The 25,642-nt window shown below is 37.0% G+C and overlaps 1 protein-coding gene across 2 annotated transcripts in view; it reads left to right on the forward strand.

The window, feature by feature from the left end:
- The window catches only part of slc23a2 (solute carrier family 23 member 2), a 55,368-nt gene that overhangs the window by 10,433 nt on the left and 19,293 nt on the right, over positions 1-25,642 (forward strand). The window contains exons 3-7 of one of the 2 annotated variants that reach the window (XM_073818855.1): positions 5,957-6,019; positions 12,001-12,260; positions 14,436-14,531; positions 15,272-15,388; positions 22,593-22,750. In XM_073818855.1, coding sequence (XP_073674956.1) covers positions 6,007-6,019; positions 12,001-12,260; positions 14,436-14,531; positions 15,272-15,388; positions 22,593-22,750 — 644 coding nt within the window. In that variant the 5' untranslated portion in view covers positions 5,957-6,006. The remainder of the gene's footprint in view (positions 1-5,956; positions 6,020-12,000; positions 12,261-14,435; positions 14,532-15,271; positions 15,389-22,592; positions 22,751-25,642) is intronic. The other variant, XM_073818856.1, reaches the window with a different exon arrangement.

Below are 25,642 nucleotides of genomic sequence, written 5' to 3' on the forward strand. Positions count from 1 at the left end.
CATCCAGCCGGTTGTGAGCGGGCTGTTCTGGTGAGGACCACTCGAGGCCCAGGCTCGCCGTGGCCTGTGTGAGGATCCTCATTAACTCTGCCTCAATCGAAGCTCTCTTACCTGACGGAGCGTGGGCGGGGTGAGCGAGGGTCCGCAGAGCTCTCCCAATCCTCACTGCACGACGCCAGGATAGAGCAGGAATCCTCCTCCATGACAGTCCCTTCGTCAGCAGCGTCGACGCAAGTGGCGGCAGACAGCGGCCATTTAACGTCCGAAACGGGAGATGACGGGAAGCTGGCGGGTGAACCGGCGAGCTTTGTCGGCTGGGGGGGGGGGTTCCGGAGCCCGCTGGGCACGGCGCTTCTTACGGCGCGACTCCGCGGCGGGCGGGGGAGCACATTCGGTGAAGAATGCCAAGCGAGTCCTCAGAGTTGCTATTGGCAACGGTTCACAGTGAGGGCAGCCGCCCTCAGCGAGCGCAATCACCACGTTCTCCTCACCCAGGCAGGAAACGCAGACAACATGGCGGTCCCCGTCGCTGAGTGTGGCTCTGCACGAGCCGCAAGAAGGCATCTTTAGAAAGACGCTTTGCTCTTTTAATGACAAGTGTGTATCGCAGCGGCGACACACACTTCAGGTTAGAAAGGATATAGGTGCCGGAAAGCGCAGCAGGAAGGCACGGAAGGCGGCTAGCTTCAGTGGCTCGTCCCGCTGAGATGCTTGCAGTCGACGGCGGCTTCTTATCCAGCTCCAGCGATGCGTGTGCTTCGCTTGAAGGATGAAAAATCAGATAATAGCTGCCTGCGAGTGGTTTTTATAGGCCTAGACCACGCCCTTTTAGGCGGGAAGCGACGCAAAGGGCGCGAAATGCCCCCATTGGATCTGGCGTCGCGCCAGGCCTCGCTCTATAGGCTGCTGCAGTTGCCGCAGAGCAGCCAATAGGCGCGCAAGCTGTTTTGCCTATGTCTGTATGCTGCTGCAACGCGCTTTACATTATTTCAAAATTAAGGATAATTTTTGGCTTCAATATCTCGCAGAAAAGGATTTTCCCCTAGCGTAAGATACTTACGCAGTACGAGAGACCTCTCGTAAGAGAACATTTAGTTGTTAAATTAAAGTACAGTTTTTCTTTTAATCCAAAATGTTTTTCTACCCTAATATTAAAGCACTTCTTGCAATAAATATTAAAAAAACGCAACTAATATCAAAAATAAATTCACTGTTAATATAAAGCAGACAATAGTGTTAGACAACCAGTGAGTGAGTTAAGGACAGCAGTAGCAATGATAACTTCCTTGAAAGATACGAAATGTATTCTTATTACTTTTTTACTTAAGATATGTTTTCATTTATTTATTTTTTCTCTAAAATTGACTCTTAGAGGACCTCTTAGCACCCTCTTGTGGACACTTGGGGGCTTCTTGGTCCCTATTTTTAAAACCCTTGACTAAGGAAAGGCAAGTCACGTTACTTAGCGTGATCTTGGCAGAACGAAACGTATAAATGCTGAGTTTGTGAATATATGTGAACTCTGTTGAGTTTTATTTGTCACGAGTTACAAGTTCCTTTAAACTTTAAAGCTAACGATGGAGAACTAGTGAGTTCAATTGAGTTTGATTGTCCGTCTAGCTCTGGTTTCAGTTCCATGAACATTGGATGGTTGACCTATGATCATCTGATCATGGAAAAATACACGTACACTATCGTTTGAAAGTTTGGTGTCAATATATATATTTTTTAAATCTCTATTCCTCAAAGAATCCTTTACTGAAGACTGGAGTAATGGTTGTTTAAAATTTGCATGTTGCATGTAATATGTATGAATTCTCTTTGGCACTGGCTTTGACACATCTGAATTCCTGTATAAGACAAATGAAACTTTAGACCACAAAACCAGTCTTAAGTAACACAGGTGTATTTGTAGCAATAGTCAAAAATACATTGTATGGGTCAAAATTATCAGATTTTTTCGTGTATGCCAAAAATCATTAGGATCTTAAGTAGAGATAATGTTCAATGAAGATATTTTGTAATTCCCTACTGTAAATATATCAATAGAACTTCATTTGGACAACTTTAAAGGTGTTTTTTCCTCAATATGATTTTTTTTTTTTTGCACCCTCAGTTTCCAAATTTTCAAATAGTTGTATCTTGATCAAATATTGTCCTATCCTAACAAGCTTATTATTTAGCTTTCAGATGATGTATAAATCTCAATTTCAAAAAATTGACCCTTATAACAGGTTTTGTGGTCCAAGGTCACAAATGTGTATGCAGTAAACTGTCATATTCGGACAATCTCTCTCAATGGCCTTCACAACCGTGCGTCTGACTAGCAGATGTTTCATCATAAAGTCTGCTGCAGAAATGAGCTCAGCGTGTTTTGTCTATAAATGTGCTTTTGAAGAGGTTGGATGTCTAGGTTTAACCGTTTAAACATCAGTAAGCTGTAATTATAAGATAATGGGATCATTAAGGGTGACCGGAATGAAGTATGTGCTTCACACGCTAGTCACCAATACAGCAACAGACATTGATGTGGGAATATTACAAAATATTCTGTCTGGACTTAGTATTTTCCTTGCGTAATAAACGTTGGTTGTCTCTTCATGATCTTCAAAGCCCCTCAGGTTCTTACTTAAAGGATAAGTTCACTTCCAGAATAAAAATTTCCTCAGCCCCATGTTATCCAAAATGTTCTTACTGTCTTCAGTTGAAAAGAAATTAGGGTTTTTGAGGAAAACATTCCAGGATTTTTCTCCATATAGTGGATTTAAATGGTGGCCAACAGGTTGAAGAGCCAAAATGCAGTTTCAAATCTCAGCTTCATTATCTCAGCTAAAGAATAAGGGTCTTATCTAGCAAAACGTTCAGTCATTTTCTAAATAAATAAATAAATAAATTATATACATTTTAACCACAAATGCTCGACTACGTAATGCCTGAAAATCCATTGAATCTGATTTGACCTTCAGCCCATTGGTTCCCATTGAAGTTTCCCATTGAAAAATACTGGAATGGTTTCCTCAAAAACCTTCACTTCTTTGTGACTCAGGACAAAGACATGAGCAGGTGCTTTAAAAGGTTCGTCACAGCGATGCCATAGAAGAACCATTTTAGTCCTCCAGAGAACCATTCAGTCTCTTTCTTACCTTTTTATAATCTGAAGAACCTTCTTTCACCACAAAGAACCTTTCATGAGTTTTATTCTGAAAGTTAGCTTCTCCTTTAAATCTCCTCCTGTTGTGTCTTAAAGCTGTTTTGAATTTGTTGGTTTAGTCTTGCTCCAGTAATCACTGTTTCCCAGTGAGATGATGATCTCCAGGTTTAAGGTTTCTATTTTGAAAACCAACATTGGTATTATATACACACCTCACCTTAGTTAACCAAATATTTTTTTATGGCTCTGAATTTTTCCACCTCTAGTTTTTGCTGGATTTGTGTGGATGCCTTGTTTATGAAGTTGTCCTACAGTAGTTTGAGTTGTTGGATTTGTTTGGCTGCCTGTCATGTAATCAAGTGGATCTGTTTCTGGTTGAAATGAGAACTAAATCTACTCAGACCATTTGTGACAGCAGTATCTTTGGATGGATCCATCCTGCTGTGTTTTGGACCGTCCAATGATGATCACATTACGATGACGCATATTATACCTGATGGGTCATGACTAACAGCAGTAAGGCTGAATGTTTATAAAAACCGACAGCTCACTTTGTTTTTAAGCTGTCTACGTGCTCACAGGCAGACACACACACACACACACACACACACACACACACACACACACACACACACACACACACACACGTTGGGTTTACATGTTTTATGGGGACATTCCATAGGCGTAATGGTTTTTATACTGTACAAACCGTACTTTCTATCGCCCTAACCCTACCCTACACCTAAACCTAGCCCTCACAGGAGATTGTGCACACTTTTACTTCCTCAAAAAAACTCATTGTGCATGATTTATAAGCCTGTTTCCTCATGGGGACCTGAGAAATGTCCCCACAAGGTCAAAATCTACTGGTATTCCTATCCTTGAGGGGACATTTGGTCCCCACAACGTGATGAATACCAGGTACACACACACACACACACACACACACACACACACACACAAAACTGTACACACGTAGATAACACACAGCCAGATATCTCTGATTAATGGAATTGTTTTAAGAAAATTTGCTCAAGTTCATATTCAGATCAATCACTAATTTATTCAGTGTTTATTTAAATGAATGTCTCAACATTTTCCTGCAAAATCTTTTCCAAACAAGATCCCATTTACATTTAGCTATTTATTTAGTCACTTTCAGTTTCAGAAGGGTGCCCAAGCTTCCACTTCACAACAACTCTGCACTTTTTTGTAACATGTGTAACATTTACAGTTGTTTAGCAAATTTTGTATACATACAAAATATATTTTGTTAGACAAAATAAAATCCCACTCTGGTTTGAACTGGTTGATTTGGGTGTGAACGCACAAAAAAAAAAAAAAAAAAAAAACAGCGATACTGAAATGAGTTCTCTTGAAAAGGGAAGAAGCACAATGTAGAATATTGATTTGATCTGATAGTCTGTGGAAATTAGTTATTAAGTTATGCGCAATACCCAAGAAGACCTATTTGTACAAAATGAAGGATGAGTACAAATTATTGTCTGTGGCAAACAAACAACTGCATGCCAAGGTTATTATTGTTAGAACTTAAGTAATTAATGATGGAATTTTCATTTTTGGGTGAACTATTACTTTAAAGGATTAGTTCACTTCCAGAACAAGATACAGATAAAGTACTCACCCCCTTGTCATCCAAGAAGTCTTTCTTTCTTCAGTCGTAAAGAAATTGTTGTTTGAGGAAAATTTCAGGATTTCTCTCCATATAATGGATATGTATGGTGCCCCCAAGTTTGAACTTCCAAAATGCAGTTTAAACGTATCTTGAAAGGGCTCTAAATGATCCCAGCTGAGGAAGAAGGGTCTTATCTAGCGAAATGATGAAGCTATTTTCGAAACAAATTGACAATTTATATACTTTTTAACCTCAAATGCTTGTCTTGTCTCGTCTCGTCTCTGTGATGCGTATGCGTAGTTTGTGTGATCCGGGTCAATACAGTTAGGGTATGTCGAAAAACTCCTATCTCGTTTTTGTCTTTAACTTCAAAACAACGCTGATTTACAATTTTTTGTAAAGGGCATTTGATCTACTTTGTATGTTCACTTTGTAAACACTTAGTCGGTACTTCTGCAGCGATGTAGGATGATTTTGAAGTTGTGGAAGAAAACAAGATGAAAGTTTTTCGACGTACCCTAACTCTATTGACCCGGATCACACAGACTACGCATGCACATCGCGGAGATGAGACAAGATGAGCATTTGAGGTTAAAAAGTATATCAATTTTCAATTTGTTTTGAAAATAACAGATTGTTTCACTAGATAAGACCCTTCTTCCTCGGCTGGGATCATTTAAAGCCCTTTGAAGCTGCATTTAAACTGCATTTTGGAAGTTCAAACTTGGGGGCACCATACATTTCTATTATATGGAGAGAAATCCTGAAATGTTTTCCTCAAAATCATAACATCTTTACGACTGAAGAAAGAAAGACATGAACATCTTGGATGACAAGGGGGTGAGTACATTATGTGTACATTTTTGTTCTGAAAGTGAACTAATCCTTTAACTTATTTTAAACCAGCAACATTTGTTTAAAATTTGCAAAGTATTAGACATGGATTTGCTTGTAGGCCAGCAGATTCAAAATGTCAACATGCTAATTAAACAACATCCTTTGAATACTCAAATGAAAATGAAATGGCTTGTGATTTGTATTTTGGCTGCTTATTAATACCTGTCTTCTCTACCTTTCTTTTTATCAACCCTCGTTCCTTTGCCATATCCCTACCTCTTTTCTTCTATCTTTCTCTTTTCCATCCTCTCTCTATCCTTCTCTTCTCCCAGTTTAACCGCTCCCACACAGATGCTTCCGGCCGACCTGATTGGTGGGAGTGATGTGTGAACTAGGTATTCGCTTCTTTTATGTCCCCAGCTGCTTTCCAAATAAAATTCAATAGGTATCTAGTATCAGCTCTATTTGGTCAGCAAAATGTAAATAAAAGATTATAAAGCAACTCTTTAATGCAATAACTTAATGAGAGATTGAATCACTGTTGTTCCAAGGATATGTCTTTTTCATATATTAGGACATAATTGTTTTGATTTAAAATGCCAAAGTGACATTAAGTGTGCCATTTTGGTTTTAATGACGTGAAGACAACCTTATTTTGTCAAGCATTTAAAATAAACCAAAATATATATCTTGATCAAGTGAATGAGGAAATTGGACAGTAAGATTTTTAATGCTTTTTAAAGAAGCCTTTTCTGCTCACCAAGCCTGCATTTATTTGATCCAAAATACTGCTAAAGCAAAGTACATAACATACATTACCCACAAAACCAGTCATAAAGGTATGTTTCAATGTATAAATATGCTTTCCATTGATGTATGGTTTGTTAGGATAGGACAATATTTGGCCGAGATAAAACTATTTGAAAATCTGGAATCTGAGGGTGCAAAAACAGCAAAATATAGAGAAAAATCACCTTTAAAGTTTTCCAAATTAAGTTTTTAGCAATGCATATTGCAAATCAAAAATTAGGTTTGGATATTTTTACTTTAGGAAATTTACAAAATAACTTCATGGAAGATGATCTTTAATTAATATCCTAATGATTTTTGGCATAAAAGAAAAAAAGTGAATTTTAATAAATATACCCATGCTACTCATAATGTGTATATAATTTTATTTCCGTATTTCATGTTTAATGACCAATTATGAGAAGCTGGATTTTGGACCAATAAGATTCCACAATGGGCTTGGCTGTGCAGCAAGTAATAAAAACCAAGCAATCAGTGAAATATCTTGATGTTTGTCATGACCGTGGCTCATTTGGGCACGTGTAAGAGTCTGGCACAGCATGTGTAGCGCTAAAGGGGGTTTTGAGGACCCAGATGGCTTCTAGATGCCAAGCAGATGGGATTGTCCCGGAGTTCAAGGCTGCTGAGGGATCATGGGCAGTATAGGGGAGGGATGCAGCCGCTGGTGGTGTGCTGACACGTCTAATCACTGTCATTAATAGGGAGAGTGCTGGCCCAAGGCCACAAGAAAAGTAAACAGGACTTGACGGTTACCAAAATCAACAACATCCGCTGATAAAGCTGACTGACCTTCACCAGTCATTCGCTGTCTTTCTTTCACTTCTGTTTTCCATGACGCCTATCATATCTTCGTCATCCTACTCCCTCCTCCTTTCTCTGTCCTCCAACTTCTTTCTTTTTTACATCTTCCTAAAGTTTTATTTTTTAGCTCATCTCAATTTTTTCAGATCCTCTGTTGCTTGTGTCCATAACTGTGGAAGTCACATCATTGTTATATAAATAAAGTGTGGGATGTGAGTTTATAAACTGTTATTTGTTTGTTTGATAAATGGTCCCAGATCTGCATTTGTTTTATGATTCCATTTCATTGCTTAACCTGTCAGTTCATTCTGCCTTTGTCTCCATAAAATGAGTGTGAACAGAGGTGGGTGATATGACCAAAATCATGATATGAGTCATTTTTTTTCATGGTCACGACATATCACAATATAGACCAATTTTGGAGTAGACGTCACAGTTTCATCACTTGTAGCTACGGGCCAGTGTGGTGGCAGAAAAACACTGGTAAGTGAAGGAAGAGTTTTATAGAGTTTTATAGAGTAATGTCGTCAAAGACACCATTTAAAACTAAATGCAGGCATTTAAATGGACAGACTATAGATAAAACCTGCAATGATTACTCTACATTTCAAGCATAAATTTGGTTTAAACAATATATTCAGAATATTCACATATGCAGTTTATATTGTATTAGCCCTACAGTTGAATTAAATATTTTTAAAATCTGTAACATTTTACATAACATTTAACTATTTTATCTCACAATTCTGACTTTTTTCTCACAAATGCAAGTTTATATTTCCTAGTTCAGACTTTATAACTTAATTAAAAACTTAACAATAGCTAGTCAATTCTGAGAAAAAAAAAACATAAATGTGGGAAATATACTCATGATTCTGAGCTGAGTTTAGTTGATTTTTCTTAGCAGAACTGAGATATAATCTCGGAGTTGTGAGAATAAAGCCAAAATTTGAAATATAAACTTAAATGTATCACTTTTTATTCTTTTATTCCATAGTCTCGCGTAGCCAGACCTTCAGACTGACGGCTGAAGGTCTGGAATTCATGGCAGCTTTCATTGGCCAAGGCCCGCCCATAAGACCGTTTGATCGACATGTCAAACAACCAATCACAGTTTGTTTCATTCAGCGTCATGTTTCGGTGCGTGGAAATGCCCCCACAGCAACAGACTGGTGTGCAACAAGTCAGTCATTGAAATAACCAGCATTGAAAGATAACGAAGAAGAGGGAGAACAAGCAGTAAGTCAGTAATTTGTTTGCGAACGTCGCAAATGTATATAACAACAATGGCGTCTGCATAAGCACCTTTTAGCAAAACGCAGAGTAAATCAGTCTGCGCTTTGTTTCCCAGCGGACCGAAAATAAACGCGACACTCGCGTCTCCTGGAAATCCAGTCAAATTCAACTAATCAGATCACGATTTCGACATTCCTGAAGTGTTTCCAGTTAAGTGTACCATATACATCAGACGTTTAGCCAACGCTCCGTGGGCGTGACGTCTGAGGCTGAGACTATTTATTCCATTTATCTGGATGCTTAACCCTTCCCGTGCCAAACTCACCTGCATCATTTTTCATTTTCAACTACTACTCCCCCTTTCAGAATCTGCAAAATGTTAATTATTTTACCAAAATAAAAGGGATCATAAAAAATATTGATTTTTCTTAGCAGAACTGAGATATAATCTCGGAGTTGTGAGAATAAAGCCAAAATTTGAAATATAAACTCAAATTTATATTTTTTATTCTTTTATTCCATGTCATCCATTGACTGCTACTTGAAGACTGTTATTTTCTGCCTCCAGATAGGCTCCGCCCACAAAACACTGTTTGCAAACACCAAAATTAGTGTATAGTTATTTATGCTTTAAATAAGGTCTTTATTAGGCCTGCCCTCGACTAAAGATTATTCTGGTCAACTAGTAGGCTTTCATTTAAAGCATTAGTCGACAAGTTTGATAATCATATAAATCATACAGACTGTAATTGTCTACATAGCCTAATAAACGCTTAAGCACCACACAAAAAATAGGTTTGCCACAGTGCACCTGCAGATATAATAATAATAATGAATGTTTCAAGGAAAAACAGCAAGGAGACTGCAACATTTTAGTAATTTATTGATAAACTAGTGCTTTCATGTTTTCGGCCTAAGAGATGAAGTCTGCTAGCCTGGAAAAATCCAGACCCTAATCTATTAAGATTAAGGTTCTGGGATCGAGCAATGAAAACTGCCTAACTCGAGGGGCGGCACCAAGCATGCATTTGAAACTCTAACTGCACGCAATTGGATAACGCCACGACCTATCACAACAATACACGCTTAGCTACCAGCAGAGCTAAATGATGTTTCATTAACAAAGTTTGGGAGAAGCGCGTCAGATGCTTAGCGTAAACATCACAGGTCAATCAGCGCCATAGGTTTAAATACAGCTGACTCACCTCAATTCACTCGATGGTTTATCAGTAACCCTCCACCAAACCATCTCATCACTCCGAGTTCTCGCTACTCCTATTGGGGGGTAACGTACTCTGGGTTCGGGCCACTCCCGAGCTCGGAGCCCTTCACCGGACAGCACGCCAAACATGCACTACTATTCTCCGACTAATTATATGTAAGCGTGAACTCGTGAACTGATAGATTAAACTCTTGCCGTATCCAGTCGGCAAAACAGCAAAAACGTCCTTCTTGCAAAGGAACGATTCGAGTTTTCGGTTTTCTGTTCCTCTTTTATATGAAAAGCCAAGTCTAACTCGTTCATTGTAGCGGCCAAAGCCGTTTCAAACAACTTGTTGTTCATCTGTAGCGACAGCGATCTTTCAAAGTTTACTATATGATTCGGACGTCGCAGTGCTGTCATCATCAGCTTAGCTCGCCTCTGGCCCGCCTACATCAGATACACCGATTTGATTGGTTCCCACAATTGCTTACGTATTGCAGTAACCTGCATCATTGCTCGATGCCAGAGTGTCTTGCAGAGACATTTCAAATTGTGCTCTCGCGAGACCTCTGGATTTCCAGGGTAGAAGTCTGCGACACTGACTCGTCATCTCCGCAGTAGTGATGTGCCTGTATGCGTTTTATATGCATTACAAAATCTGAGAATATTTGTTTTCTATTTGAATTGGTTAATTTAAAAGTAGATATTTCACTCTCTGTAGATAGCCTATATTTTTCATGTCTGTAAGACAAGTATACACAGAGTTTCGAAGTTTCGCTCTCAAGTTCACAAAGGCCAAGGCGGCAGAAAGCGCATCCTGTTTCCTTTCATTATTTTACAAAAGCGCAACGTTTCGTTGTTATTCTGAGTGTACACAAATAAATGTAGAGTCTTTACAAATATGAATAGATTCAAAAGATGTATTACTTTTATCTGTAAGACCAAAAATTTTGGAGTATTTTAAGAACAAATGAGTGCCCGATATACTATATTACCACATAGACCAGCCGTTAACAGTCTGTCCGCCACAGACTGTGTGACTTCACCCCTTTCTGCTGAATTTTTTTTTCTGCAAAATTTTGGTCGACCAAGCCTCTTCTCATCGACTAACAGTTATTCAACTATTAGGGGGCAGCCCTGATCTTTATGATATAAAAAAAGTTGATATTATTGAAATTTCATAATTCTTGTCACCATTGTCAATGTCACAAAAAACGAAATGTAACAAAATTCAAGCTCACTGAAGACAAGTAAACAGTCAGCAATTAAAAAAAGAATAAGAAACTAATAACAAGCAATAGGACAAAAATACAGTAGAACAAGTAAATAAGAAATGCTACATACATTGTATAAAGTAATCAAGTGTACAAAAATTGCATATTCTTTACTGTGTAAATTAAATATATATTTCTTCTTATTAGACTGCTGTCACTTTAAGAGCTGCCCGGATCCATTATGCTGTTACACGTGTTTTCTTTGCCAGCTGTTTGCTTTCACTTAAAACCTATTGTGTTTACAAGGATACTTGCAAAGGCGGGCATTTTGACACATACAAGTGTGTGTATTTGACATTCAAGGCCTAAAACGGCAAAAATAACTGCGCTCTATAAGCACCGTCTTCACGTGTGTGCACCTCTATGACAGTGCTCAGAAACAGTCTCTCTGAACTCTTTCGCTGCTGATTGCATTTAAACATCTTAAAATCACTTGTTTATAAACTGCAAAGCTTATAAACGCATTCAAATGATACGTTTTTCTGACCACGTAGCACAGCAATGTCACGTGAGCATGTAATCACGATAGAGACAGTAGTCCAAAATCTCTACTGGTTGACATTTCTACTGGTTAATTGTGTTTGTGTTACATCGCCCACCCCTAAATGTAAGGTGCTCCATTTTTTTCTTATTTAACAAAAAACTGAGATTTCAATAGTTTTTTTTTTTTTTGTGTGTGAATTATATTAATTTATTACTATATTGATTGTTGTTTTATTTTGTTGAATTAAGTCCAATTCACACTGCACAAAAAATGCCAACAAACATGTTTGTTGGGTTTTATTGAATCAGTTTGGTTACCCTGTCAGTGTCTGTTGTTGTCGGTTGGAATTTATTGTCACCCAACTGAACATGTTCAATCAGCATTTGTTTGAACGTGACACTTATTTTTTCTATACAATTCCAAATCCAACTGCTAACTTGTTTATTGGTGTTTGTTGCTGTTTGTCTGTACGCTGTGAATTGGCCTTTACAGGAAGTCATTACATTAGATGAGCACTTAAATTGATTATTTATTGATGAATAACATTGCTCTGTTGTTCGACCCTAGATGACCTGGCTGGCCAATCTGTGGAGCATGAGAGTGTGCTGACAGCCAGAGCAGCAGTATTTCTACCAGAGCGTGAGAGGGAGTGGAGGAGAGGAACCGAGCCAGGGGGAGAGGAGGAGGAGGACGAAGACAAGGCAGAGGAGCGAAGGGAAGGAATGGGCGTTGGTAAAAACACCACCTCCAAATCCATGGACTCCGCCGCAGAGCCTGGCAAATATGAAGAGGAGAACAAACACAGTGCACACTTCTATCCCATCCCAGTGAGTGTGTGTTTGTCGGTGTAGATTGAGGCTAATCATAGGCTACAAACAATGCCTTCTAGCCTGTCATTATAGTGACTCTACAGGACACTGTGGTCACATGTTCTTTACGCTGATCAGTGTGGTGTGCAAATTGCTACTTTAAATAAGTGCCATTTAAAGCTGGCTTTCTGTTTTAAGTACCAAAAAGCTACTAGGAATGATAAAAACATATTTATAATCATGGTATACAAAAGGTTTATTTTAAAGATGCACGCATGAAAGTCATAAATGTAAGGGTGACACTGCCATTACAACACTATAGTTCAAATGTTTAGGGTTTCCAACAATGATTGTATGATTTTGAGATTCGTCTTTTCACACTGAGGACAACTGAGGGACTCATATACAACTATTACAGATGGTTCAAACACTCACTGATGCTTCAGAAGGAAAAAAAACAATGCATTAATAGGCAGGGATGTAAACTTTTGAACAGAATGAAGATGTGTACATTTTTCTTATTTAGCCAAAATATCAGAGCTTAGAGACATGCTATAGGAAATTATCTTTTTTTTTACAGAAGTTACCCTTTATCAGTCGGTCCACTATGGTCTGCTGTCGTAACTTTATCTGTTCACTAAGAAGTGTCAAGACTCAAGTTTCCCTTAGTCATGCCCAACACTCCCTTAAATGCAATTACGTAACAAACCGTGTGTTGTAACATATGCGTATTATATTATTCTTTTAAACTGGCGATGCATTATTAGTGGTCTGTGTTCTTTTCTAGGACTCTTGCTAGGAGTCATTTCTCTATATAATTATTGAGGAAGTTTGAAAGACCATTGTGCAGATCTATAAATCTTCTGTCTAGTATGATGTCATTAGAAACCAACAAAAATTCCAGTACGTTAGAGCTCCTGTAATGCTTGTTTTTGTGAACTCTTCCCCACTTGCCTATGGTCACTTATTGTATCTGCATAACCCTGTCTCTGAAAATTAAACAAGTGCCCTGCTGATCTTAAGTGGAGTTGATATGTTTTGCCCTTGTGGGGATGTAATATGTCATGAGATGTAAGGTAAAACTATGCACTTGCCACTGAAACCCTGCCATTTGAATTTGGCAAAAAGAACCAAAGCAGATCGTCTGGATGCTTAACCCTTCCTGTGCCAAATTCACCTACATCATTTTTCATTTTCAACATTTACTCCCTCTTTCAGAATCTGCAAAATGTTAATTATTTTACCAAAATGAAAGGGATTGTAAAAAATGCTTATTGTTTACTTAGTTCTGACCTGAATAAGAAAGTTCACATAAAAGACGTTTACATGTAGTCTACGAGAGAAAATAGTAGTTGAGTTTATAAAAATTACCCTGTTCAAAAGTTTACATCCCCTTGATTCTTAATACTGTGTTCTTACATGAATGATCCACAGCTGTGTTTTTTTTTTGTTTAGTGATAGCTGTTCACGAGTCCCTTGTTTGTCGTGAACGCAAAAATGACTTTAGGTCCCACAAATTGTTTGCATTTCCAACATTTTTTGTGCATTTAAACCCTTTCCAACAATGACTGTAAGATTTTGAGGTCAATCTTTTCACACTGAGGACAACTGAGGGACTCATATGCAACTTTTACAGGTCAAGGTTCAAACGCTCACTGATGCTCCAGAAGAAAAAAAAACATGCATTAAGAGCAGGGGTGAAAACTTTTGAACAGAATGATGTGTACGTTTTTCTTATTTTGCCTAATTTTTCATTTAGTACTATCCTTCAGAGGCTACAGTTACATGTTTCCCAGAAGACAAAATAAGTAAAATTTACCCTGATCTTCGAATTTAAAAAAGTTTTCACCCCACAGTCCTCAATGTATGGATTGTTTTTTCTTTTGCAGCATCAGTGAGCATTTGAACCCGTAATAGTTGCAAATGAGTCCCTCAGTTGTCCTCAGTGTGAAACGATGGATCTCAAAATCATGCAATCATAGTTGGAAAGGGTTCAGATACACAAAAATGCTGAAAAACAGTAACATGCATTTTGTATGATTCCTTTTATTTTGGTAAAATAACATTTTTGACCGATTCTGAAAGGGTGTACATTTTTCACTCTAACTGTACTTTTCTCCTTTGTCATGTCATGTCATCATTTCTTTTTGTTACTGAGTAAGTGATGTTTGCAAATATTTCTGTATTTGACAGGTGGTTAATGGTGTCGTGCAGACCCCTGGGGATCAAGATGCAGAGGACACGCAACTTATGGCTATTTATGCAAAAGACAGCCAGACTGGGGACAAAGTGAGTTGTTTTTTTTTGGTGGTTCTTTTGGTACTATTAGAAATTACACACTTAACCTTTAAATAAAGGGGCTGCTCGTACCAGTCATGCTTAACCACAATGTATTAAGCCCTGTTTTGTAACAGCTCAGTCATTATGACTCGGCACTTTTCCATCACAAAGGCAACAGGGATTTTGGAGGTCACAACAACCAGTGGAATTTCTTCAATGTTTGCCTCCTATACAGCGATGCTGATGCAACACATTGGGCTTCTTTCTCAGTCTGTCTTTCTCTCTGGTTGCGTTCCCACCATTATTTGTCAGAAATGAATGATTTGACTGGTAATCCAAATTTAAATATTCACAACAAAGATAACTGTTGCATCTCAGAATAAAATGAAAGTTCTAAACAAGACATTTATGGCTATACTGTGTCTTTGTTAAAACAAGTACACAGTTTCCCTTACAGCTTATTTAAGATGTAACATAACTCTTATAGTAATTTCAATTTGAAAGAGTAGAACCAAGTTCATTTAGCAGTTTGAGTTCATTTCAGGATAACTGCATGCAGAGAAACTGACTTCCTGCTGATGCCATTCAAATTGCTAGCAATTTTGCTCTGTGTGTGTGTGTGTGTGTGTGTGTGTGCTGATGCTGTTTATAGTGTACAGCTCTCACTCAACTTCTCTGTAAAAGAGATTGGTTACCATAGGAACACCCAGAGCCTGAATCCTATGTGTCTTGTTTCCTCTACCCTTTAGTGCTCCATATCAGAGACTGTGGACAGTGCAGACAGCACAGATGCCAGGAGAATGGACATGATATACACTATAGAGGACACACCGCCTTGGTACCTCTGTGTGTTCCTAGGTTTACAGGTACAAACACATGCACAGCCACATGTGGACATACTTATTTGAACATTCATGAGCCCCAGACATTAAGATACCAACTGTGACTGAACTAAGGGTTTACAGCAGTGACCTCTGAGTTTAAAGCAGTGGTCTTCAAATTTACACCAATGAATCTTGCACTTCAAACCACTGATCCTCAACTTTCAGCAATGAAATCTAGACTTAAGGAAGTGAAACTAAACTTTGAAGCAGTGGTACTCAATTTTGGCCCTGTTTACATCTGGTATTAAGACGTTTTCGTCAATCTACAAGTGGACAATGCTGAATACTGTTATGAACGGGGCGTAAAACAGTTTGAGCTTGTCCAATTTCAACCACTTCCTGAGGTAGTTGAAAACGAATCGAATGCGTTCGAACAGCCATAAAGTCCACCTACTCTCTGCTAACATAGCTGCTTCCTAAACATTACATTATGTTCAATTCTTCTCCGTTAATTGACAAAATTACAATGTTAAATTGGTAACACTTTACAATAAGGTTCATTAGTTAAACATTAGTTAATGTATTAACTAACATGAACTAACCATGAGCAGTACATTAGTTACTGTATTTACTAATCTTTATTAAAGTTAGTTAAGGGAAATACAGTTGTTCATTGTTTGTTCATGTTAGTTCACACTGCATTAACTAATGTTAACAAGATTTTAATAATTAATTAGTAAATGTTGAAATTAACATTAACAAAGATTAATAAATGCTGTATAAGTGCAGTTCATTATTAGTTCATGTTAACTAATGTGGTTAACTAATGTTAACTAAAGAACCTTATTGTAAAGTGTTACCTAGGGGTGTGCGATATGACGATTTTTGATCGTGGACGATTAAAATGTCTCCACGATCTGCTTTTGAATAAATATCGTAGTATCGTGCTACAGTGTGCCTCCGTCTTAATATACTGTACATTCACTCACGGGACACTGCACTTATTCATATTCGCCATTCATAACGCCATTTGGTCCGCGCGCTGTTCTGGCATGCGCTTCATGAGCGCGTAAACCTGAAGCACGTGCGCTAAAAGCCTGTCAGACAGCACCTGATTACTAAACTGAGCTATCTTTGGCGTTTAATTTGCTTATACTGTCAAAAACACGCAAGGATTACATATAAACACAGTCGGTTGTCTAAAGTGAAAGTAAACAGTTAAGAGAAAAACGGATGCGCGTCTGTATAGATGCTTGCAGCTCTGCGACAGAGCTAAACATGCTGTCGATTGTCATTAAAGGGACAGTACACCCAAAAATGTTGTCACTCACATGTCCTAAATCTCTATTAATTTTTTTTTTCTTGTGCTTAACACAAAAGAAGATATTTTGAAGAATGTGGGTAACAGTAGCTGGTCCCTACTGACTTCAAATAAATAAATAAAATATATGGAAGTAACTGGGGACCCAGCAACTGTTTGGTTACCCACATTATTCAAAATAAGTTTTATGTTCAGCATGTTTTATGCTTAAAAAAATGCAAGAGTGAGTAAATGATGACAGAATTGTCATTTTTGGGTGATGATACACTAATAAAACAAAACACAAAGGAAAATCACTCACTGCTCTTGACTGAAGAACTTCAATACAGTTGCTTTAAATGTTGCTTCTATGTATAATTTATGTATATAATGTTTTATTTTTATACTTGTTAATTAAATTTCTTGAATGCTACTGATAAATACATGGACTGTACCTGAAAATTAAAGCACTGTTTGTTTTATTTGTATAGTATGTGTATTTGTAACATGTAGCTTATCTTTGTTCTTATTTTTTAAAAACAAAGAAAATAATGACAAAGATTATATATCTGCCATTCTTTTTATTTTATATTTTGTTACCTTGTAAGGTTTTGGTTTTAAAATAGAAAAATTAATTTGTCTGTACTACTCAGACAACTTGTAAAAAAGTAAAACCAACATGACAAAGAATCGTGATAAAATCGTGAATCGTGATATTTTTTGAAAAAATCGTGATATGATATTTTTACCATATCGCCCACCCCTAGTGTTACCGTTAAATTAGATTTAATTAAATTGCGATGAATACATGTATGTGACCCATTAAAACTAAATGATTTTCTTTTTAGTGGTTTAGTTTTACATGTGCCTAAACAACACAGAGAAACATACATACAGTGCCCTCCATTAATATTGGCACCCTTGGTAAATATGAGCAAAATTGGCTGTGAAAATAAATCTGCATCATTTATCCTTTTAGATATTTCATTAAAAAAATAACTAAATTCTAACCTTTCATTGAAGTAAAACGATGGAAACTTGGGGGAAATCTCATTATGAAGTAAATGTTTTTCTCTAGTTCACGCTGGCCACAATTATTGGCAACCCTAGAAATTTGTCTAAGTAAAATATAATTAAGTATATTCCCATTAATATTACAATTTTTTTTAGCACACCAGGGTGGCTAGGAGTATAAAATTGTCCAGTCATGACTTTCTGTTCCACAGGATTATAAACATGAGGAACGCAAAGGCCAAATTCGCTTAATCATGCATCACAAGGAGTAAAACCAAAGAATGTAGTTCTGTAGTGGGCAGAAAATGTTGGAAGTGGCTGTAAGAAAAGAGCTAACGCATTGAAAATCTTCATTTCCATCATTAGGGCAATAATTAATAAGTTCCAATCAATTAAAGATGTTAAAAATCTGCCTGGAAGAGATGTGTATCATCCTAATGCACGGTGAGGAGGAGACTTTGAGGGGCCAAAGACTCCTGAAGGGTCACAGCTGGAGAATTGCAGAGATTAGTTGAGTCTTGGGGTCAGAAAGCCTAAAATAAAATGATCAAACAGCCCCTAAATCACCACATGTTGTTCCAGAGGGTTTCAAGAAAAGTCTTCCTCTCTCATCCAAAAACATACTCCAGCATATTCACTTGTCAGACATGATTGGAACTTCAAACAGGACTGCCTTCTATAGTCAGAAGAACCTAAAAAATTAGATTTTTGGCAACAAACCCACCAGATGGGTTTGGTGCAAACGGGGATAAAAAGTACCCCATGTCCACATTAAAAATACTGCTGGGTCTTTAATGTTGTGGGCCTATTTTTCTACCGGAGGTCATGGACATCTTGTTCAGATACATGGCATCGTGGATTCTGTTAAACACCAATAGATAAAAAATCTAAACCTGACTGCCCTCTGTTAGAAATCTTAAATGGACTGTGGCTGGATCTTCCATCAGGACAATGAATCAAATCAAACATCAAAATCAACACAAAATGTCTCACTGAGCACAGAATGAAGCTTCTGCCATGACCGTCCCAGTTCCCTGACCTGAACCCTGTAGAAACTGAAGAGAAGAAGCACCAACATGAAGCTGGGAATCTGACGGATCTGGAGAGATTCTGTATGAAGGAATGGTCTCTGATCTCTGGTCAGGTGTTCGCCAAACTCATTGTTAGAGAATGTCTTGTTATCTTGGGAAAAAGACGTTGAAATAATTGGGTGCCAATAATTGTGGCCAACCTGGCCTAGAGAAAAACATTTATTTCATAATGAGATTTCCCCCCCAGTCTAAAGAATAAGCGATGCATTTTTTTTCAACCACCTTTGCTCATATTTACCAAGGGTGACAATGTTAGTTGAAGGCACTGTATGATAGGAATAAAATAAATAGGCCTACATGAAATATGTTTCAGTTAAATAATTAACAAAACAAAAGGAACTAAACTCTGTTTCATTTCATTTTTATGGCCACACCACACGTTTAAGGAAACAGAGATTGCTGAAAGTGCATCCTGTTGGTTTCTTTATTATACAATACTGCTGTAATAAGGATGTCAGTGATCCCACCTCTCTCGCATGCACACAATAAATCATTTGTAGGCCTATGTTGTTTATAACGAATGGCATTATATATTTTTTATTTGATCATTTTATATAAAATTCTATAGCTACTTATAATTTCTGATTTTTATCTTATTCCATTTTTTTTATTCTGTTCTGAATTATTGAAAGCCCATGTACACTGGCCCATAGATCCTCCCCTTAAGAGAAATCAGGATAGAAGTGGTTGAAAGTGGACAGAAGAGATGGATTAAAACAACAGGTTTGAACAGCAATGTGTCTACTTGTAATCAACCAAAACGCAGGATTACAGGATTAGTTTTAAGTTGACAGAACCAAACCAGTTCAATCAGGCTTTGGTACCATGACGCTGATCATCAACTGTCAACTCAGGATTTGATCCTGAGTTACTAAAGCGCTTGAAAGTGTGAAATTGAAAGTTTGACATCAGTAATAAACAGCCAATCACATGCCTTGAAACTCGTGAGAGAGTGCCATTCACTACTGAAGGTTGACAAATATGAAGAATTAAAGCACATTTACATAAGATAAAATGGTCTATTCATGAAACAGGACAACTTAAAGAAAACATCTTGCCATATCAGTGCAAGTAAGAGATTTGAAGTTAGTTTATATAGTGGATAATATGTATAGATATAAAAAAGACTCGAAAATTTTAAGCTCATAATTATGTTTAAAGCTGTTGATTCTGAAACTTGGATATTATCTTGCATATAGTTTACATACACCGTACAAAATGCATGTTAATTTTTTATTTAGTACTGACCTGAATAAGATATTTCACATAAAAGATGATTACATACAGTCCAAGAGAAAATGATTTATAAAAATGACCCTTTTTCAAAAGTTTACACACACTTGATTCTTAATACTTTGTTGTTACCTAAATGATCTACAGCTTTTTTTTTTTTGAGTAATAGTTCATGAGTCCCTTTTTTGTTCTAAACATTTAAACTGCCTGCTTTTCTTCAGAAAAATCTTTCAGGTCCCACAAATTCTTTGGTTTTTCAGCATTTTTGTGTATTTGAAACCTTTCCAACAATGACTGTATGATTCTGAGATCCATATTTTTACACTGAGGGACTCCTATTCAACTATTACACAAGTTTAAAATGCTCACTGATGCTCCAGAAGGAAAAACAATGCATTATGAGCCAGGGGTGTAAACTTTTAAAGAGAATGAAGGTTTATTTTTTTTTTTAATTTTGCTCAAATGCTTTTTTTCTGAAGCATCAGTGAGCATTTGAACCTTTTTGTAATAGTTGCATATGAGTCCCTCAGTTGTCCAAAGTGTGAAAAGATGGATCTCAAAATCAAACAATCATTGTTGGTAAGAGTTCAAATATGCAGAAATGCAGAAAAACCAAAGAATTTGTGGGACCTAAAGGATTTTTCTGAAGAATAGCGGGCAGTTTGACTGTTCAGGACAAACGATTGACTCATGAACAACTATCAAAAAAAAAAAAAAAAAACACAGCTGTGGATCATTCAGGTAACAACACAGTGTTAGGAATCAAGTGTATGTAAACTATTGAACAGGGTAATTTTTATAAATTCAATTATTATTTTCTCTTGTGGACTATACGCAAATGTCTTTTATGTGAAATTTTTAATTTAGGTCAGTACTAAATAAAAAATAACATGCGTTTTATATGATCCCTCTTTTTCTGGTTAAATAATTAACATTTTGCAGATTCTGCAAGGTGTATGAAAACTTTTGACCTCAACCATAATCATTATTAAACTAAACTAAACTGGCTTGTGTAATAGATTAATGGTATAATGACTATATAAATCATATAAAATAGTTATAAAAATAATCATCTCTAAAAGCCAGATGATTTCATCTTTCTTTACTGTGTGAAAAGAAACTGGGCGAGTGCCGTGTTAAAGACTATGCTGATTGGTCAAAAGAACATAACCTGCCCTTTAGGTTAGCTGTGGAGCATATGCTGCTATTGTGATAAACACCTCTAAAAGCCTTTCATTAACTGCTTAATAAACTGCTTTCATTGTATAACCCAGAGTTGGCACAAGTTAAACTGAAACTTTCCTGGCTAGCCGGCTAAACCAGCTTCATGGTACAGGCCCCAGGTGTAAACACGGATATAAAAACAACTATGGCCATCAACTATCACTGTAAAGTTTGACTTGGAAGCAGTAACACTTAGGGACTGATGAGATCTTGTGGCATGCAAGAACGTGAAAATATCCTTGCAGTGTTTACATTAGAACTGCACGATTAGTCCTTAAAAAATCGCTATCTCTGTTCAAACACCCATGTGATACTATTCCTGAATGACAATAATTCAGCGGTGTCTATTATGACTGTATTACATCGCGCCGCTCACGCTCCACTGACGCGTAACAAAATCAACAGGTATTAAAGACATTCATGCTGCTGCTGATTTAAAAAAAAAAAAAGAGCAACACAGTCTTTTCAACCACATAATGAATATTATTTCTGTTACAGACATTTAAATATAGAAGTACTGGGATAAAAGTTTGTAGATTGGGTATAAACACTTATTGCCTACAGTAGTGATCAAAACAATAGTATCTTAACACTTTTATGTATTGTAACGCTTATCCTCTTAGCCAGGAGGTGGCGACAACTGCACATTTAAAGAAGTATTAATCATTGAATCATTCATTCAGGAGATTGCAAGAGTGACGCAAGGCTTTATTAATTGACACTGATATTTTTTCAAAATTTGATTGAATATAGTTTTATAATAAACATTGTGTCAGAACCACTAGTAAATCGTGATATTTTGTTAAGACTTATAATCTTTTTTTTATTATTTTCCTTAAGAATCATGTGAGAATCGTGATCTCCGATTTCTGAAAAAAAAATTTGATTTTCAATTTATCCAGAATCATGAAGCTTTAGTTTGCATGTTTATTACTGCATATAATTCATTAAAAGCTTAATTTCATAAAGTACAAGTTCATATCAAAATGCACCTTTTTTTGCATTTAATAAAATGCTATTTATCACTATATATTTCATTGAGGATTTCAAATTCGTCTTGTTCTCATGAACCCAGTCTCGTCTCGTCTCGTCTCGTGGGATAAGTGTCTCGTCACACCCCAGTAACACTCAACTTTAAGCAATGACTCTCAGATTTACAGAAGTGACACTCATTTTTACAGCATTGACCATTATGTTTGAAGCAGTAGCTCATAACATTACAGCAGTGAAACCTTGACTTGGAAGCAGGACATTCAACTTTCAGCAGTGACCTTAGAATTTACAGCAGTGACCCCGCTTTACCCTAGACTTGTGTAAGATTTGATGTTCTCCATCACAGAGATAAAAATACAGATACTTTTATTTCCCCACCATTCCTCCTCAGCACTATCTTACCTGCTTCAGTGGAACCATCGCTGTGCCCTTCCTGCTTGCTGAAGCCATGTGTGTGGGATATGACCAATGGGCAACCAGTCAGCTGATTGGCACCATTTTCTTTTGCGTGGGCATCACCACCCTTCTACAGACCACACTTGGCTGCCGGTAAGTGTGTGTTTGTTAAAGCTTTAGTGTTTAGAATGTGTTTAATACATGTTAAGCATTAATGACAACATCAGGTTCGAATCGTCACTGTCTACTCACCTTACTAACAAGCAAGCTCAGCAGTTTACTTATACCTAATATGAAACATATGAAAGATATCAGCATAGATCAGTATATTGGAAAAACCCATCTGTTGTGTTCACTTTTGTTGTGCACATAGTGTGTTGTGTGGGGGCAGTTTTATTGATTACTTTCAGGATCTTAGATTCAGGCTTAGTTTACAAGTGCACTTCAACAAGTACTGTGTCCACTTCCCTTTTTGTTCACTCCTAAAAAAAATACATTCTGACCACTGTAAAGACAGCTGTGGAGAATCTCTCTGAAGCTCTCTCACTGAATTTTCTTTGTAATTGTCAACGTAACTGAAATTATCTAGTGATTGTGAGATATTTTCAGTAAAACTGTCAGTTCACAGCGTGAGATCGTTAATAGCGTGTCATGGTATACAGAACTCATGTTCATGGGTTGAGTAAGCAAGTCAGAACAAGGGCATGAACGTCATGACCTTTTGAGTTTGCAGTTCTTTGTAATTGTCAACGCAATTAAAATAATGATTAAATCAAAAGCTAGGAGTTTTTATGGGAGACACAAGTGATTGTCAGGCTGTGTTGGCATGTCTAGGCATGTACTTGAGGTTAGTGTAAATATCACTTTTACGTAAAACCCTGGGAGATTGTAAATCATAAATCTATCCTGATAGCACACGTACATCTCAGAGACGTATATGTGACCCTGGACCACAAAACCAGTCATAAGGTTAAATTTGACAAAACTGAGATTCATACATCATATGAAAGCTCAATAAATAAGCTTTCTATTGATGTATGGTTTGTTAGGATAGGACAATATTTGACTGAGATACGTCTATTTGAAATCTGGAATCTGAGGATGCAAAAAAATCAAAAAGACTGAGAAAATCACCTTTAAAGTTGTCCAAATTAGGTTCTTAACAATGCATATTACAAACCAAAAATTACATTTTGATATGTTTACAGTAGGAATTTTACAAAAAATCTTCATGAAACATGAACTTTACTTAATTTCTTAATGATTTTTGGCATAAAAGAAAAATCAAAAATTTTGACCCATGCAATGTATTTTTGGCTATTGCTACAAATATACCCCAGCGACTTAAGACTGGTTTTGTGGTCCAGGGTCACATATTTGACATCTGCATTTACATCTGCAAGATGTAGTTTGCTCATCTGCAATACGTCTGTTGGATGTTTCCTATCAGATGTCAAATAGATGTCTAGTAGATGTCTTTAAGATGTTTATGATTTAGAATGTATGTAAAACATACATGCTGTACACCGCAGATACTTTCCAGATAAAGAGATCTTTAACAGACAATTTGTAGACGTACGTGTGCTATCTGGGTAGATATTTGTCACCCCTCTTAATGATGTTCAATACACACTTCCATAATATATGTGTTGGCACAAAAATGAGTGAGAACGTTTATTGTCCTCTTTTTATTGTCATGTGATTTTTTCCTTTTTACTGTGTTCCTCCACGTTACAGTACGTTGTTATTTGGCTCTTAATCTTTATTTCTTTCCTTCTCCCTGTCGTTCTCCTTCCTCTTGCAGAAAGTGAAAATAACCTAGATTGGGTGTTGAATAAAATATTTCTCTCAGTTCTGTGAAGAGGAAGAGCTGACCCAAGTTTTTCTTTTTTCCACTGGATACAAGGCACAAGAACTTGTATTCAAGGTGCTTTTAGCTAAATTATCTCATCCAATTACACTTTTAAAGGCCTTTTTACTGGTATGAACCATTAGCCTTGAGATTTCTTCGAAAACATTTCTCCCTTTTAATGACACTCAAACCTCTATGCACAAGGCTGACCGCATTTTATTATGAAAAGAGAAAAAAAGAATTGAAAATTGGAAGAGAACATAACAGCTTTCTTGTGGTGTAAGAGCTGCTTTTGTTGGAGCAAAATCTAACTATTAGTTGTTCGTTAGAGAAAATGGGTCAGTTCAGTTTTAGCTGTGGTCATCTTTGTATTTAGGATTCAGGTTCTTTAATCACTCAGTAATGAAGGCCTTCGGCTCTTTATAGTGCTACAGTTCAGGCAGTCCACTTTGGACGAGACACTCGTATAATGAAAATCTGACTTTTTCCGTGTTTTAAGTGTTGTAACTGGGTCCCTGGTGCATGTACCAACCCAAAAAATGTGAACAACCCAGTAACTTTGTAAAAGACAACCCAGTAACATGTAATTCATTCAGCAGCTCATTTAAATTTAAAGAGGCATGCATAAAAACAGCATGTTTCTGCTTCCACTCAAAATGGGCATTTTCAAAATAATATAATAAAGTATCTGTGGGGTATTTTGAGCTGAAACTTCACAGACCCATTCTGGGGATACCTGAGAATTATATTACATATTGTAAAAAGGGCCATAACAGGTTTCCTTAAATCAGTCAAATTTCTGTTCTGTGTCTACTTTTAAGTAAAATTGTGAATATGTGGTTTCTAAGACTACAAATCGATGGTTTGCTGTTAAATTTGTTCTATTGTATTAAAATTCTGTAGTATTTGGAAAACTCAAACTACAAATCACGTGCCCCAGTAAAAATATGCTGTGCCCCAGTAAAACCTCAAATTTGAGTTATAATTTACGTTGACAATCCCAAAATAAAGACGTTAAACTACATGCGACAACTGAATTAACAAGTAACGGGGGCCTGTGCCCCAGTAGAGCTTTAGGTCTAGCAACTCCCCTGCACCCTAAGCTTACATTGTAAACTGATGAGTTGATGTATCAACGTTTTAATATGCCTGTGGTTGTAGAATTTTTTAGATGGATACCGTGGCTTCGTCCA

Source organism: Garra rufa, chromosome 15 (assembly GCF_049309525.1).
Source record: "Garra rufa chromosome 15, GarRuf1.0, whole genome shotgun sequence".
NCBI classification, from domain to species: domain Eukaryota; kingdom Metazoa; phylum Chordata; class Actinopteri; order Cypriniformes; family Cyprinidae; genus Garra; species Garra rufa.